General features: G+C 54.5%; 1 protein-coding gene across 1 annotated transcript in view; it reads left to right on the top strand.

The window, feature by feature from the left end:
* Positions 1-10,510, top strand: part of LOC104074530 (proton-coupled amino acid transporter 1-like) — a 17,249-nt gene extending 6,739 nt beyond the window's left edge. Inside the window, exons 8-10 of the mRNA XM_009574678.1 lie at positions 586-752; positions 6,884-7,053; positions 10,242-10,510. Of these exons, the coding sequence (XP_009572973.1) occupies positions 586-752; positions 6,884-7,053; positions 10,242-10,510 (606 nt within the window). The remainder of the gene's footprint in view (positions 1-585; positions 753-6,883; positions 7,054-10,241) is intronic.
* Positions 10,511-15,985: the final 5,475 nt, after the last annotated feature.

A 15,985-nucleotide genomic window follows, 5' to 3' on the forward strand; every position in this document is an offset into this window, starting at 1 on the left:
AGCTATAAAAATGTTTGCTGAAGTCCTATATTTGAAAGCAAGTGTTAGTAGTATAGAGGTGAGGGAATTGGTTCTGTCCTTCCTTTTTTTTTATTGTCCTGCCTGGTTGAAATCTGTCTGGACAAACTTGATAGGAGACAAGAAAGTGTCTTGGTCTTTCCAGGGTCTGCTGGGGAAAATAAGACAATGTATCGTGATGAGCCTGTCCCAGCGGGCACGGCTGTGCTGCTTTGGGGTGCAGAGTGTAATGCAACCAAGGTACGGGGCGGATGGCATCGCACCAATGGCACAGCCCCTGCCAAGGGGAGGGAGCAGGTCCCTTCCTTAAGGCAAGGGCATGAGTGACCCTGCTGGGGACTTGCCATGCCAAGCGTGAAGGTCTCGAATGGGAGCACAGAAATCAGATCTCCCGTACAGCAGCTTTTTCAGCTGGGTTCTCCGGGCTCCATGTGTGACCATCCTGTCCCCTGGCATGGGGGGCTGTGCTTGGCCATGGGACTGCCCCTCCTGCTTTCTGGGGCTGAGACGTATAGAGGAAGGGGGGCTACCTGCTGCTCTGTCGTCATCCTCCTCCTCCTCTGCCAGGTGCTGCCTCTGGAAAACAAGATGAAGAACCCCCGGCAGTTCCCAGTCATCCTCTACGTGGGGATGACCATTGTCACCATCTTGTACATCAGCCTTAGCGTCCTGGGGTACCTGCGCTTTGGGGCGGACATTCAGGCCAGCATAACACTCAACCTGCCCAACTGCTGGTGAGTCCCCGTGGGGAGCGGAGGGGCTGGGGACGAGGGAGGAGGGTCCCGGCCAGGGAGGCAGGAGAGGGGGCAGTGGGGGATGTCGATTCTTAGGAGAACTAATCTGGGTGGGCTTGGGGAAGGATCAACCGTGCTGTAGCCAAACTGTCCAAAGGAACTTGTTAAGGGTTGTCTCATGTACGGGGTGGTGAGGCTCATTGCTGCAGTGTCAGAGCTTGGTCTTGGCTCTGCAGCTCTTGGGGTCCCTAGTGGTTCCTGCCTAGGTAGGTGCAGCTCCTGCCTTTTTCTTGGAGCCTTGCGGTGTCTTTTGGGGGGCTAAGCAGTGCTCTGGCTGGTTGAACACAACCCTCATGCGGCTGTATCAGAAGGTCGTTGAACAGTGCAAAAGCTGCTTCTCTTCCCCAAATGAAGCACATGGAAAACTAAACCCGAAGCTGGGATCTCTCAGAGGGGGTGAGATGTGGCGGTCTCCGTGTGTGGGCTGCGTTCCTTGTTTGCAGCCCCGGAGCTCAAACTCCCACTCCTGGGCTCCGTGTTGTGCCTGGATGCGGCTCGTCTCGAGCCAGCACTTTGCCTGCGAGCACTGGTGCCGTGAGGATACTCCTTCCTTCCCATGGGGGCTGAGCTCTGCAGCTCCCTAAACCTGTCTGTCCTCCTCTGGGATCCGGCGAGGCCTCTTGGGAGGCTCCGGTCGCTGGCTGGAGCCCTGCGGAAATACACGTGGCCTGACCCTGTACCTGCTTACTTGAAGGTGTTATTTCTCCTTTTGCTGGGGCTGGTGGCTGTTGCAGCAGCTGGCTGGGCTGCGTGCAGGTCTGTCCCTGGGGGTGAGTGGTTGCTCAGTGTCACGGCTCTGTATTCATCCCGGAGGAGAAATGCAAGCAGTTTCTCCTGCCTTTGGGACAAGCAGTATGGAGCATACAAATATTGAGAACAAATGCCTTTTCCAACTTGCTCTGCTTGGGGTTATTTGACAAAGTCCTGAAAAAACCCATCTCTTGCTTCTGACGACACGCTGCTTTGGGATGTCTGTGTGGCAGGACGTGGTGCTGACAGGTGAGCTGGAGAGAAGCTCTACTCTAGCAGAAGTATCAACTGCACGGCAGCATCTTCTGTGCCCTGGTGTGGAGCTGGGGCCGAGGGCTGGCTTTGATGCCATGAGGCTTCTTGGAAAGCCGTCCTGCAGCAACACAATTTCTCTGGGTTTGCCTAGAAGCACTCTGAAGTTCAACAGTTTCTCTTTGATGTCTCTGCTGGCTTGAAATCCTGCAAGAGACCAGAGTGAGAATTGGAGCTGGGGGTGCCTGTCCCCTTCCCCAGCCCATCCTCTTGGCTTTTAGCAGCTGCCCAACACTGTGCAGCGTGACTTGCTGCCTCTTCCCCACTGATGAAGTGGATTTGGGCAAGACTTAAATTTTGAGTAAGTGGTGGGTTTTCACACGCTGATCTTCTAGTGCTGCACAGCCGGGGCTCTGGAGAAAGCAAGGATTTAAAAAAGAGCCTGTTTTTACTTTAATTATTGCTAAGTGGGTTTCTTTCAACTTGAGTGCATGGACTTTCATTCATGCTGGATCTGTGTAGTGACTGAACTGCTGGGTGTTGGTGTCGGTGTGGCAGAAGGTCCTGCTCCTGGCGAGAGCCTTGCCTTGTCCCCTGCAGGGGCTGGGAGCCCTGCCAGGTCTCTGGTCTCAGTGAGGAAGGATGGGACTGGTGGAAAAATGTGCTTCTGTTGCAGGGAGGTTTGAATCCCACCGTGCCAAGCACAGTAGGTGTGAATCCCATCAGCTCAGCAAGCTAAAGTGAGGTGTGGAGGGGATGAAATGCTGCTGCTACTCCTGAAGGTGGAAAGCAGGTCAGATCCAGGTCTTGGGCTCTGCAGGGCACCAGGTCACGCCACAGCCCGTAACATCCGCTGACCTGTAATGCTGCCCAGGGGCTTCTGTAGGAAATCTCAGCTTTGTTTGCTCTAAAGGATAACGTTCCCTTAGAAGAAGGTAATGGGATTTCTGTGACTCACTAGGCTACAGAAAGATCCTATTTCAAATTCACATTTCTAGGAGTATCCACACTTTCTGTCAAAGTACTTTTCTGAAAAAAACTGTAGGGTTTTTCAGATAGGGAGAAGAGAATAGCCCTTTGGAAGCAGCGCCTGGGGAAGCCTGGGTGTGCACAGGGCTCCCGCAGGCTGCCTCTGGGGAAGGTGTGCTGCGGTGGTTTGACTCAGCAAGCAAAACGCTTTGGTGTTTGTGCATGTTGCTTCCTGGCAGAACATTTGATGGAGGCTGTAAATATTGGACTTGGAAATGGGTTATCTAAAGTAAGGGCTGGGATACTTGGGCTAAAGCCTCGACTACTGTATTCCCATGCATTAAACTGTAGGTGATGGGTGAAGACTTGCTCTTGAAATGAGTGTTTTGCCCATCCTGCTTTGCCTGCAGGTTTTCTCTCCAGCAGTAAAAGGCATTGGGCTGCAAAAGCTGGTCATAAGGGCTGTGGGTGAGGAGTCGTGGGGTTTGCCTGCAGTGTGGGAGACAAGGCGAGGACTGTGGCAGAGGTGCTGTATCCTTCCTTGGCTGTAGCCATCGCCCGGCGGTCTCTAGAACAGATTCGATGAACGTGTCGGGAATCGTTGAGTTACAGGATGACTAAGGACTTTCCAGCCTCATTTCTGTATAACCGCAGCTTCCTCAAATGAGGAGCGTGTCGGTTCCCAGTGCCCAGGTCTAACCACGGCCTCCGAAATACCGCACTGCTGTGCAGAAATCCCTCCTCGTGTCCTCGGAAGCATTGCTTCACCCCACCGTCTGAAGAGTGAAGAAATGCTGTAGTGAGGGGGAAGATGTTTGATTGCGTATGGCCAGTTGCAGGTAGGTAATGACAGAGCTTACGGTCAAAGGAGGGTATGCCATTTCTTGCAGCTTGTTGGGATGGCCTGGTGTGGGTCTCTGGGTTGAGCAGGTGGTTGCTGTGGTTGGCGGAGCAGTGCCTCTCCAGGGCCCTGTGTGGACCCATGTCTCCTATGGGTCAAGGCCAGTGCTTGAGCTCTTCCTGTTCTTGATATTTAAAATGCCCTTTGAGATTGTTGTCCTGGTTCCTGACCTGTACAGGATTGGTACCCAACCTTCTTCTGTACCTTTTTTAGTAACATCTCTTAGTCATGGATTGCCCTGGGGCGCTTTATGGCTTTACAGCATCACTTATCTGAAAATACAACGATAAGATATGCAGGCCTTGGGGTAGGTGGCTCAAGGCTACTGTGCACTCAAGTCACGTGTGGCTGAGTGGGTGCACTCTGGACTCTGTGATAGCTTTGTCTTTAGTTTTCCTATGGAATCACAGGATAATTTAGATTGGAGAGGGCATCATGAGATCATTGGGTCCACTCACCTGCTCAAAGCAGGACCAACTTAAATTTTGAATATCAGTAAGGAGGAAGGTTCCCCACCTCTCCAGGCCCTTGTTCTGGTGCTTAACTACTCTTTTGGGATGCAGCTCTGTCCCATTGCCCCTGGTTCTTTGCTGTGCAACTCCGAGAAGAGCCTGTCTCTGTCTTCTCCATGCCCTCCTGTTAGGTAGCTGAAGACAGTAATAACATCCCCCTTAACCTTCTCTTCATGCTGAACGAGCCCAGGTCTCGCAGCCTCTCCTCGTTTGTCATATGCTCCAGCCCCAACTATCCTAGTAGCCTCCACTCAACTTGCTTTGGTAGGTTAATGTCTGTCCTGGGAGTCCCAAGACTGGACGCAATACTCAAAATGCAGCTTCACAAGCCCCAAACAGGGGAGCAATCCCTACCCTTAACCTGCTGGCTACGCTTTTGCTAACACAGCCCAGTATGTGATTGACCTTAATCACTATAAGGTCCTGCTGCTGGCTCATGTTCAGTTTGCTGCCCATTGAGACCTCCAGGTCCTGTTCTCCTGGACAGATGGGAAGCCGAGCCCCAGCCCTTCACATGTGCGGGATTTTGTGTTTGCATTTGAACATTGCCCATGCCACCACATTTAGGTTCTATTCCAAGGTGTTTGGCCATTCCCTCCAATTCGGTCTTGTTGGGAACTTGCTGAGAGCGTGCTCTGGGTCGCTGAGAGCTCATCCAGGTCACTGATGAGGGTATTTCCATGATTGCCCCTTGGCAAATCCCCGCTGGCTGTTCACCCTGTCCAATATGTGCCTGGAAATGGATGCCAGGAGGACTTAGCCCATACTTTCCTGGGGATCGAGGTGAAGCTGATTAGCCTGTAGCTTCCCTCATCCTTCTTGAAGGTGGATATGATTCTTCTTCCCAGGCTGTGGGACTTCTCCCTGATCACCCTGCTCTTTTAAAGATGATCAAGTGGCTTCAGGCTGATGTTGCCCACAACCTCGAATACATCTGATCTGGTCCCATGGACTTGCATAACATCCCATTCGCTTAGGTGATCCCCAACTCCATCCTCCGCTATTGTGGGAAGTATTTGACTCCACCAGATTCTGCACTGGTGTTCAAAGTAGTCTTGCATGTGAATCCTTGGAATTCTTTGGTTTGAGACTGTTGTTGTGGCAGCTGGGTGCTGAGAGCCAACATACAGAGGGACACTGGCACACTTTGGGACACTTACCAAAGAAGGTAAAGGGGTATAAGAAGGCAGGAGGAGCCAGATACCTTCCTCAGCTTGGATCTACTTCATATTTACCCAAGTGGTATGGCCAGGACTCATGTTTCCTGCTTGCTCAGCATGTCTTGAGTTGGGGAACGGGTAGGACCATATGTGATGTAACTAGATATCACTTCTCTTTTAGAGAGGTTTGTTCCCGTGTCAGGGAGCTCAGAACAGAGATGAGGCTGGGAGGTAGCTTTTTGGCCACCTGCAACAGGCTCTCTCCCACAGCCACGCTTGCCCCACTGCTGCATCGTTGTAGGATCTGGGACGTGGTGAGATCTGACTCAGGGTGAGCCTAAGGTGCTGTTTGCAGCCTGTCTGTCCTCTGTCTTCCTTCTGCTCAGCCCAAATTGCTCTTTTAATTGTCATCCCCCCAAACATGCATTATGCAGCATTCCAAAAATAGCTGCTCTTTTTTGTTTTATGGGGGAGGTTGAGTTGCAGGTGGTGGCATTTGCATCGCATTTGCGTTGTAAGCCCAGATTTATCCCAGTGGTGCTGTCCTCTTCCCCCTGCTCAGAAGCCAAGCAGTAATCAAAATCTGTGAAATATTCATGGCTGCAGCTGATAAGCCTCTTTAAAGGTATTCTTCATCTCCTATTTTAAGATGGAGAATAAAATCCGACTGGTTACAAAGAGGAGAAAAGGAGCTTTTTTTTCGTCCTTCAGCTTAGAGGCTGGATTTTGTTAGTGAAGGTCAGGGTGAGGAACCTCTGGGATGGGTGATGGATGGAACTTCATTCTGGGTCACTGGCCAAAAGTGGGGATTGCAGGCTCCTGGCAGTACCAGAGCTATAGGATATTTGGGTGTTGTCTGTGTGGAGTGATCATGGAGAAGGCCACCCTGTGTCACTGCAGACCTTGCAGAGTCCAGCCTGGTCAAGTGGAGAGGGTGGTACGGAGCCTGTATCCCTCTGTAGGGAGTGAGGTCCCTGGAGGACTCATTACTTTGTGCTGCACACGTGAGCATCTAGAAATGTAGGTAGGTGCCTTAACTTGTCGGGGAACAAGTTAGACTCCTCGTCCCTTGGCCAAGGACACATCAGCTTTCCTTGTGCCTTCAAATGAGTTAGGAGCAGGACAGTGGTTTGTTGTTTTTGGTTTGTTTTTTTTTTTCCCAAATAGCTCTCAATATCTGTGCCCACGAGTTTTCCCAAGGGGAAGCAGCACTTGAGAGGCTGCTGGCCCAACTCCTGGCCTGATGATTCCTTACGCAAAGCCAGGACTAAAACCTCTGATTAGGTGTAGGGGCATACGTTGCCATGGCTTGGAGGTTGCGCTGTATCCTTCTATCTCTTGCCCAAGAAAGGTCTCTGTGGATTGAATGCATCACCCCTAATTTTCCAGGAGAGTGTTCAGGAGGGGAGACCACTGGGACACAGAAGCCCTTCTTGGCAGAGCGCTCCCCTTCTGCTTTCTGCCGTTGATGCTGTGGGGGCTGGAGCAAGAGCGTGCCTCACTGGGTCTCCTCCTTCTTGTCTGTAGGCTGTACCAAGCCGTCAAGCTGCTCTTCTCCTTCGGGATTTTCTTCACGTACGCCGTGCAGTTCTACGTGCCCGCTGAGATCATCATCCCTCCCCTTGTCGCCCGGGTGTCGGAGCGCTGGGGCTGGCTGGTCAACCTCCTCCTCAGGGTGGCCCTGGTTGGCGTGACATGTGAGTAGAAAGCAGCCTGTCCTCGTTCCCCTACGAGGATGTGGCACCTCTGTCCCACCATGGGCTGGTGGTGCTGAGAGCCTCTTTGCCCCTTGCCTTGCTGCCTCTGGCCCTGCTGCTAAGGCCCTCACAGGGCTAAAGCAGGGAGTCTCTTGGACCTTGCTGATGCAAGCCAGTGGGCCAAGGTAGCCTCCAAGGAGCAGCAGCAATGGTCCTCTGCCCCCTCTGTACGGGACTGGTCTCTGCGGAGGAGTAGTAAACTTCCCACACCATTTGGAGGTGGCAGATCCCCGTGGAGCCTTGGGCCTGGGATCCCCTGAAGGCACTTTTGAGGGCCATCGAGTCCCATCAAGCTTTGTATGAAACACTCCCAGCCCCTGGTCCCGTGCCAGGGCAGCCCCGACTGGAGGCTGTTTTCCATAGGCAGTGTGCAGCCAGGCTCCTCGTGCCTGCGTGATGGGGGCACGGCTGCAAAGGGGTCGCTGACCACGAGGGAAGGGGTGTTGCTGTACACGCACACGTTTATTGCAGTGTGTAGCACAGCAGAAGACGACTGAAAATAGCACACGACCCATAACCAAAGCCCCAACGTGCCTGTGGCCACAGGGCAGGTCTGGCTGGATCAGCCCCAAATGGTCCCTTTCCCTTGACAGTGTTTGGTGCCTGCAGTGAGGCTCTGGTGGAACAGGCTGCCGGGCTCAAGCCTGGTGGACCTTTGGGAAAAGTGTGGAGCAAATCAGGTGCAGGAGTATCTGATTTTGGCTGGCTTGATTCCTGAAGGCTAAATTCTTGCTGTTGTCAGCACAGCTGAGACGCTTGACTGAGCTCCCAGGCATCATCTGCTGAAAAAGAGCTTTTCTCCATGGCTTGACGCTGCTGATGCACCAGACTTGAGCATCAGGAAGCTGGCCCCGTGTCCCAGCTGGCTTTGATTTGGGTTTGAGAGGAGCATGGTGCTAACTTGAGGGCGGTGGAAGTGGCTGAGAGCAGGGTGCTGCTGGTTTCTGGGCTCTCGCTACTGATGGGCAAGAAGCACTGCATTAACAGAGGTGGGCAAAGCCTTATCTCCTCCGTGCTGTGTTCCTGAAGTGCGCTCTGCCTCGACGCCTGCAGCTGAAGGGACGGTGCAGGGATGAAATCCTGCCGTGCTGGACCGTGTGTGCTCCAGCCACCCTGGTGCTGTGGTTGGGCTCGGAGCCTGCCTGCGGGATGGGAGCCTCTCCCGGGGGGGCATTGGGGTGTGCCTGGCCAGGGGACCGAAGGCTTGGAGTCATGGGATGGCTTTAGGCACTGACAGTGGCTGTACCCTCCCGTTTGGGGGTAGGGAGGCAGCGGAGGTGTTGGTGGAAGGATGCTGGTTCCTTTGTACCTCCTCCCCTTACCTTTGCATGTAAGAGATCGCTGTGGCTGTTGGCGAGGATAAAAGCAATTAGGGGGGTTGCATGAATATTCATCGGATGATTGTGTGGCCGCAGAACAAGCCCGCATCATGGCTTTGGCTTCCAACGAGAGGATGCAATTTGGTGTATGGGTGTCTTTTAAGCTTAGACTTCAAAACCAGCATGCTTAAACACCCTTTGAATTAATACCTGCGGAAAGCACGACCGTTGCCCCTGGGAGGCTGAGGACTGCAGCTGGTGCTTCAGTTCTGCTTGTTTTAGAGGGGGTTAATAATTTTGTTTACTCTGAGTCCAAAGAGTGGTGTGGGGTGGGCTGAGGATGCTGTTAGAGGACGGCAGCTCTGCTCTCCCCATGGGCTGCCGGGCGAGGGAGGCTGCTCACAGCAGAGACCTGGCAGAGCACATCTTTGGCTGTGTGCAGGGCTGAGCCCCAGGTTAAGCTTCCTCCAGGTCAGCTCAGCGGGGACCTTTGCTGCTGTGCCCTGTGGTAGGGGGACAGTTCATCTCTAGGCTTATCCAGCTGACAGCAGGGCTGGAGTGGTAGTGACGTGCGGAGCGTCTCCTGTTTGTGTCTCTGGCTGCTGTCTATCTCCTGAGCCTTCCATCTCCTGCGGTGCTGTGGGCGATCTTTGGCTCAGGGAGGCTCCAACAGCCTCTCTTGCCTGCAGCCGATTGCCAGGGAGCGAACAAATCCCTCCGGTAAGGAGCCCTGAGATGCCCCTTCTCCACCGAGGCTGTAGCTGCCGCGGTTCTAGGTGTCTCCTATTTCTAAGCAGAGCTTTCAAAGCAATAAGCCAATTTATTTCTCTTGGTCACTTTGATTAAGTGCTGAAGTCTGCTTTGCTTGCAGAGAATGTTCTTCTCTTGTGCAAAGCTCTGGTTGCCTTTTCCTCAGGCTTTCTTTGACCAAAAAGCAGCAGCGATGCTCTCGAGTGCCGAGGCTGCCGTGGATGGGGAGCTCACTCAATGCGTGAGTGTGCCCAGGGGCACTGCTCCCAGCTGCAAAGCGGGACCTTCCTCATCCTTTATTTTAAATTTGCTCCCCAAATGCCAACACTGTGGTGCCCCAAGAGGAGCCCAGAGGTGGTGGTGGCTGTGGGCTGGTTGGAAGGAGAAGGCACCATCCCTCCATCCTCCCCTGGCCCCGAGCAGGAGGAGGGGGAGCAGGAATATGCCGGAGTTTGCACCGCTAAGTGCGAGCTGTCAGAAGTCTCCCAGGGGGATTTTCCTTGGCTGCAGTTTTTACCTAACAAATGTTCTCCCCCGGGCTGCGCCGTGGGCGCTCTGCTGCTGGAGCAGCTCTAAACGCATGCAAACCACACGGGTTTATTTGGGGTGGGGGGAGATGGCTTTTTCCTCCCATCTCCTGCTTTTATGGGGTTTCTGAGGCTTTTCAGCTCCCCAGGTGTGCGGAGCGGGAGTGCTGGCTCTCACGAGGGGGCTGAGGGTGCCGGCAGCCGCTCTTCTGCCAGCGGCATGTGTTTGCTGGGGCACTGGTCCTGCTCAGCCCTGGAGCTCACCGCAGCGGTGCCCAGGGCAACAAAAAGGGTTTGGTCTGTGTGCTGCACTTCGTTAATTCAATGCAATGGCTTAATTGCTTGTTGGGGAGGAGTTGCTGGAAAACATGCAGCCAAGTCTTCAAAGCTCTTGTGTCAGGGAAAAGGGCAGAGGTATGATTCAAGCAGATGGCATCCCGGTGGTGGGTTTTTGCTTGCTTTAACTCAGGGGAGGAGGGTCTCTGCCGTCTGGGAGCCGGCAGCACTGACATTGTGTTTGCTCCTTCTCCAGGCGTGTTGGCCATCCTCATCCCGCGCCTGGACATCGTCATCTCGCTGGTGGGCTCCATCAGCAGCAGCGCCCTGGCTCTCATTTTCCCCCCACTGCTGGAGATCGCCACCTACTATGCAGAAGGCATGCACCCCCTCATCATTGCCAAGGACATCGCCATCAGCCTCTTTGGCTTCGTGGGCTTCGTGGTGGGGACGTACGAGGCGCTGGTGGAGCTAGCCGCGCCCACCGCCACCGTTGTGAACCCCACCAGTCCCATGGTGCAGTGACGGTCCCCTGCCCCGCCAGCCCCTCCGGATGCCGTGCTGGGGGCACACGGGCACCGGGCGCTGCTGGTCCCCTGGGGTCTCCTCTCTCCTCTGGGGAAACGTGGTGGGTTTGGTCTGCAAGAGGATGGGGCTGCCCACCGTCACAGCTGCCCATCTCCAGCTGCAGCAGGGTCCTGTGCTGGGCTCCGGCTGGGGAGGCAGGATCCGGCTTGGGGCTGGGGCAGTGCCTTCCTCGGGGGCTTTTTGGGCAAGTGATAAAGCCCCCGTGGCACCTGTGTAAATAGTCACTTTGAGAGGTGAGGAATCCTGGGGATGTAAATTTTGATTTTATTTTATTTTTTTAATTCCCAACCTTTCCGTATTTCCCCCCGTCCCTTCAGTCAGGGTGGGGAACAGGGACTGCTCTTTTTTGTGCCAGTTTTTTTTTTGTGCCCCTCAGCACTTTATTTTTACAGCAACAGAGAAACCTCAGCTCAGGTTGGAGAGTGTGGAGCTGCCTCCTCACCCTGGCCTTGTGGGAAGGGCGGGCAGAGCATCCCAGGACCCCCCAGCTCTCCCGCGGTGGGATCCCCAGACATGGGCATTGGCTCCTGCCATGCTCCGGCTGTTTCCAGCCGCCTCGGGGGCTGAGCAGGGCCTGGAGCTGGGGACCAGGCATGGTACCTCCCTGGCCTGGGAGGGTTTGCTGAACCCTAGCCCACGCTTTCAGTAGTGACACTTCTTTTTCCCTGTCTAGTGCACATACATAACGCGTGGCTTTTGGAAGCGTTAGAGAACCGAGGCATGCGGGGAGCAAATGGGCTCTGCCATAACGAGGGTCTGAGCCGGTCACTTTCGGCTGGGAGCCCTCTCCCTGTGCGGGACGGGGTGTCCCCGGGGGTCACCACATGCTGCCCGCAAAAATACATCGCCTTGTTTACAGTGCCCGAGCTGGCCCCGGCACGCTCCGGCTGCCTCTGCGGGCTGATACTGAATGTCAAATCACACACAAAAAACCTGTAATTTTTTTTTTAACCCTTTCTCTCCTGGTCCTAGTCCCTCTGCATCCTCTGCCTCCGCCCCAGCTCCTGTCCTCTGGTAGGATGCAGCTCTCTGGCGCTTCTCCCTGTTGCTTTTTGCGTTGTGGCTGGTGCATGCCTGGGGGGGACGGTCCCTGCTACGCTGCTGCTTTCCTTCCTCTCAGTGAGCCCAGCTTCCTCCCTAAAGTTTCCTTGCCTTTCTGCTGGATTTCTTTTTTTTAAGACAAGAGAGCAGTGCATCCTCTATGGGATGTCTTTTGCTAGTGGTGCAATAAGTTTTTGGCTGAGCCACCCCTCTGCAACCCTGTGTCTGGGGCAAACTCCTCCCTGCTAATGCAGCATCTCCCAAATGCCGGCAGCGCGGTGGCTTCCTTCGGAGAGCCTTTATCCCCGCATCCCGCTGCAGCCGTGTCTCTTTGGGGCTGGGCAAAGGCTGCTGGCGGTGGTGGGAAAGGAGCATGAATATAGCACTGGCGGGCTGCGTTCCCATCTTTGATGGAGGAGGAGTGAGGCTTGGGATTATTTTCGGTGTTTGACCCACTTCTGGGAGCAGAAGGCTGTGCAGAGCGGTGTCCCTGCAGCCTGCCTCGACGTGTGGTGTTTCAGTGTCTTGCACTGTGTCCCTTTCGCTGGCTCTGCTTTGGGTGCCCCATGCCAGTATGTGGACCCACGGCCAGGTGTGGGGTGGGTCTGTGCGACGTCGCTGCTCCTCTCCCGCCCCTTGCCTGCTCACTGCGTCTCTCGGGACTCACCTCGTCTCCTCCAAGTCTGTGCTGGTGAAGGTTTCGGCATGCTCCGGCGTTGCTTGGTTATGGGCAGAGCAAAGCTTTAAGTCAAATCCTCCATCTGGAGGACACCATGGGGGTAGAGAGCAAACACCCAGGTCTGGGAGGGGGCTCTAGGGCACGCTGCGGACGGGAAAAGTGCAATATTCACGTCCATCGCTGTGTACTGACCCTGGCATGGCCCTTGGGGGTTGGGTTTGGGTGCAGAAACGTCACCCTCGGCAGAGGAGGGCATGCTGTGAGTAGCAGGGGACGTCTGATGCTTGCCCCCAGCTCTGTTGGTACACCACAAGAAGGCTGGCCGTGTTTTGGGGGACAGCTGTGTGACAGGGCCTGTCCCCAGCCCGGCACTGAGCATTGGTGGGTTTGCTGGCAGGGCACGTAGCATCCAATTCACTTAGCAATCAGCAGTGATTTCTCATTTCCCAGGAGACTGGGAGATCACAGCAGCATTAAACATTTTTTTGCAGTTCTTCACTTTTATCGGGGTGAGCAGGGGGTGTTCGGAGATGGGGCCAGACGTGCCAGTGGGGCACGTGGCGTGAGGGGCTCTGCAGAGCCAGGAGGACCTACACAGAACCCGATGGACACGAAAACTTGACACTTCTGTATCGTAAGCTGCTCTGTAACCAAGGAAATTGTCTGTGTAAATACAGAAATGATTAATGTACATGTCTTGTGGCTATGGATATCGTCAGCGTACAGCGTGTGTAGCTGCCCAGTGGAAGAGCTGGTGCTGCACCTGAATCATGTATCTTACTTTAATCAATAAATATGATCTATTTTTTATGTGAAAAGGCTCTGGGGTGTGAGATGGGGGTTTATCTTCCATGAGGCAGCTGTAAAACTACAGGTGGCAGGGCCCGGGCCAGGCATGGAGCAGGTCTGGGGGTCTCCAAGGGGGACCTCGCTGGGCTGGGCTGGATGGGGCAACGGTGTGGCATTAACACCAGTGGGCTTGCTAGAACTTTTGGGACTTGTCTCTTTGTTTTTTTTTTTTTTCTTTTTTTTCTTCTTTTTGCAAATACCACCCAAGTACAAGGGCTTGGGTAAGAAGGGGCGTCCGTGGGAGAGCAGGAGACCTGGAGCCCAGCAGGCAGCTGGGGTCAGACCCTGCGCTTTTCCCACCCCCGCAGCAGCATACAAGAATTCCCCTTCTGCTGAGGATTCCAGATAAAATGTTTCAGCTTTCCTGCTCTGAAAATTAGAATTTTTCTTCTGAACGCATTTGTGCAAGTAGGTTGTGGCCCGAGCCTTTATTGGCTCGCTGGGCTTGGCTCTTCTCTCTGCCCCACCAAAGCTGCACCTTGGCTTCTTGGCTGTGTCCTGGGCCCAGCAGCCTGGTTTATGCCGAAAGTGGGGCTGCAGCTGAAAAAAGAGCCTGGCATGTGCCGATGGCGGCAGCACGGTGGATGCCGAGCTGCTGCTGATCCGCCCAAGAAATCAAAGGAGCAAAAGCCAGCCCACGCTGGGAGATGGCCGGGTGCCACGCCAGCATTGCTGCAGCTCGGCTTATCCTCGCGTTGCTGAATAATTCATGCCATTGAAGCGGGGCTGTTTGGGAAATCAGTGCTAAAAAAGGTTAATCTCTTGAAGCTGTGGCAGAAAAGTCTCCTTAAAGTATGCAGACTGACGGGGAGTGTGATCCCCGGAGGGGGATCCGAGGCCCCCTGAGCCCCAGGGCGGGCGGAGCGGCTGAGCACAGGCAGCTCCTGGTGGCTGGGGTATTTCTGACTGTGGAGAGTCACCATGGCCACATCCACAGCCATCCTTTCTTCCAAGGCTTGAGCGCTGCAGGGCTGCACCCGTTGCATGAAATGGCTTTGCTGAGGCTGGCCCTTCCCAGGTGTCACTTAGCAAAGCATCGTCTCCATTGCCCTTGCCCTCCCCTGTGCTGTGGCTGCCAGCCAAGGCGACCCCAGGGAGTTAAAAGTCAAAAAGTCTAAAGGAAAATATCATCACTGTTTTTTGCACTGCTTCTGATGCTGGGAAGAATAATTTGGGTTTGCCTTATGGGAAAAAGTGGTACATGTTGCTGAGAAACTGCGGCACTCCTGGAGCAAGGGTGAGAAGCTGGCAGGGTGACGGCCTGCCCAGACCCCTCGGAAACCTGCCCTGACCCTGAGCCAGCAGCAGTGCTTGGTCCCCGCTGCGATACCACTCATGCCAGGGCTCATACCATTCCGCTCTGCTGAAAATGCCAGAGAGGCAAAGCAGAAACAGGTTTATGAGCAGGAAACAGGAGCAGAGCAGGTGAACCCCATCTTTTCCTTCGGCCATAAGAAAATACTGCTCCTCCAGCAAGCCCAGGGGTGGCAACCTACTCTTCACAATGTTCCATCAGCACACAGGGGATGAGCCTGCTGCGGGGGCCTGGCTGCATTTAGTGTTTTATTAAAAATAGCCACAGGGAACTGCAAAGCTCACAAGTCCATCCCAGCAGAGGAAAGCTGGGTTGGGGACCTGCACAGGTGCAGCCAAGTGTTCCCTCCCGTGGCTTTAATTTGGGATTAAGCCCAGCTGTGGTGGGGTAACAGGGCTGGGGTGGGAGGTCTGGCCATGCCAGGTGATGCTCGTCCTGCAGCTGGCAGTTCAGGCAGGAGGGAGGCTATCCTGCTGTTCCCTTCTCAGCCTCTCTGCGTGATGAGTCCCCCTCGAGCCAGCAGGTAGGACACTGGGGTATCCCTGGGGTGTTTCAGGGAGTGGGGTGAGTCGCTGGCTTGGGACACGGAGCTGCTGGGGCAGCAAAAATAATGTTGCATGGTTGGACTGGGGGTTTGGAGCAGCGTGCTGTGTGCTGTACTGGTGGGTTTCCCTTCTCCTGCTGCTCGTGCTGCTCCTGCCCAGAGGCAGCCCCATTCCAGGGCCTGGCAGAGGTGTTGCTGTGCTCTGTCTGCAAAGTGCTTTAGGGCCGTAGGGTGATAGGTCCCTCCTCCAACCTTCTCCAGCCTGAAGCAACTCTTGGAATTACAAAAAAAGCTGTTTTTACCCTCCCGTCTTCCCCCGGATCTCTCCTGTGTTTCTCCACACAACTCACTGATGCCTGAGCTTAGAAACACTGTTCCCAAATTAATGTGCAGGGATTGTGCTCTTTTAGGATAAAGGTGTTGAGAGGGATTTATCAAGTAAAACCAAACAGCTAAAATATAGGTTCTAATTCAGGGAGGGACTGGTTTCTGCTGGGCAGAGCTGGCTCTCGGAGGAGGCTGTATTCCCTTGCAAACCTCAGCGTAACTCAGCTCCTGGGCCAGCCGGCCATGGGGCTGCTTCCAGTTCGTGTCTGGGCTGTCCAGTGAGAATGTCAGTGTTTGTCCCAAATGCCACCCCCTTCCCTGATTTTGTCCCAGAAGGGCGTGTGAATAGTGGGTTTGTTCACATCTGCTGGTTGTCTGAGCCAGGCATCTCTATTTGCGCATCCCAAGCCTCCCTGTGTTTGTGCCCTTTCTTCTGTGCCCTCCTTAGTGCAGCACTAAGGCACCCAACAGTTGAGAGAAAGCCAAAAAGTTGAGGCTTGGGTCAGCAAGTGCTGGGGGAGTGGTTTCTGGGATGGGGTTGGTGGGAAGTATAGTACTGGTGATGCTGGGGGCTGTGGGGGTGTGGTGGGTACTTAAGACTCGGCGATACCCCATCACTGGTGCCTGGGAGTGTGCTGTATGGAAGGGTCCTGCTGA

This window comes from Fulmarus glacialis, unplaced genomic scaffold, assembly GCF_000690835.1.
Source record: "Fulmarus glacialis isolate BGI_N327 unplaced genomic scaffold, ASM69083v1 scaffold10033, whole genome shotgun sequence".
In the NCBI taxonomy this organism is placed as follows: Eukaryota; Metazoa; Chordata; class Aves; order Procellariiformes; family Procellariidae; genus Fulmarus; species Fulmarus glacialis.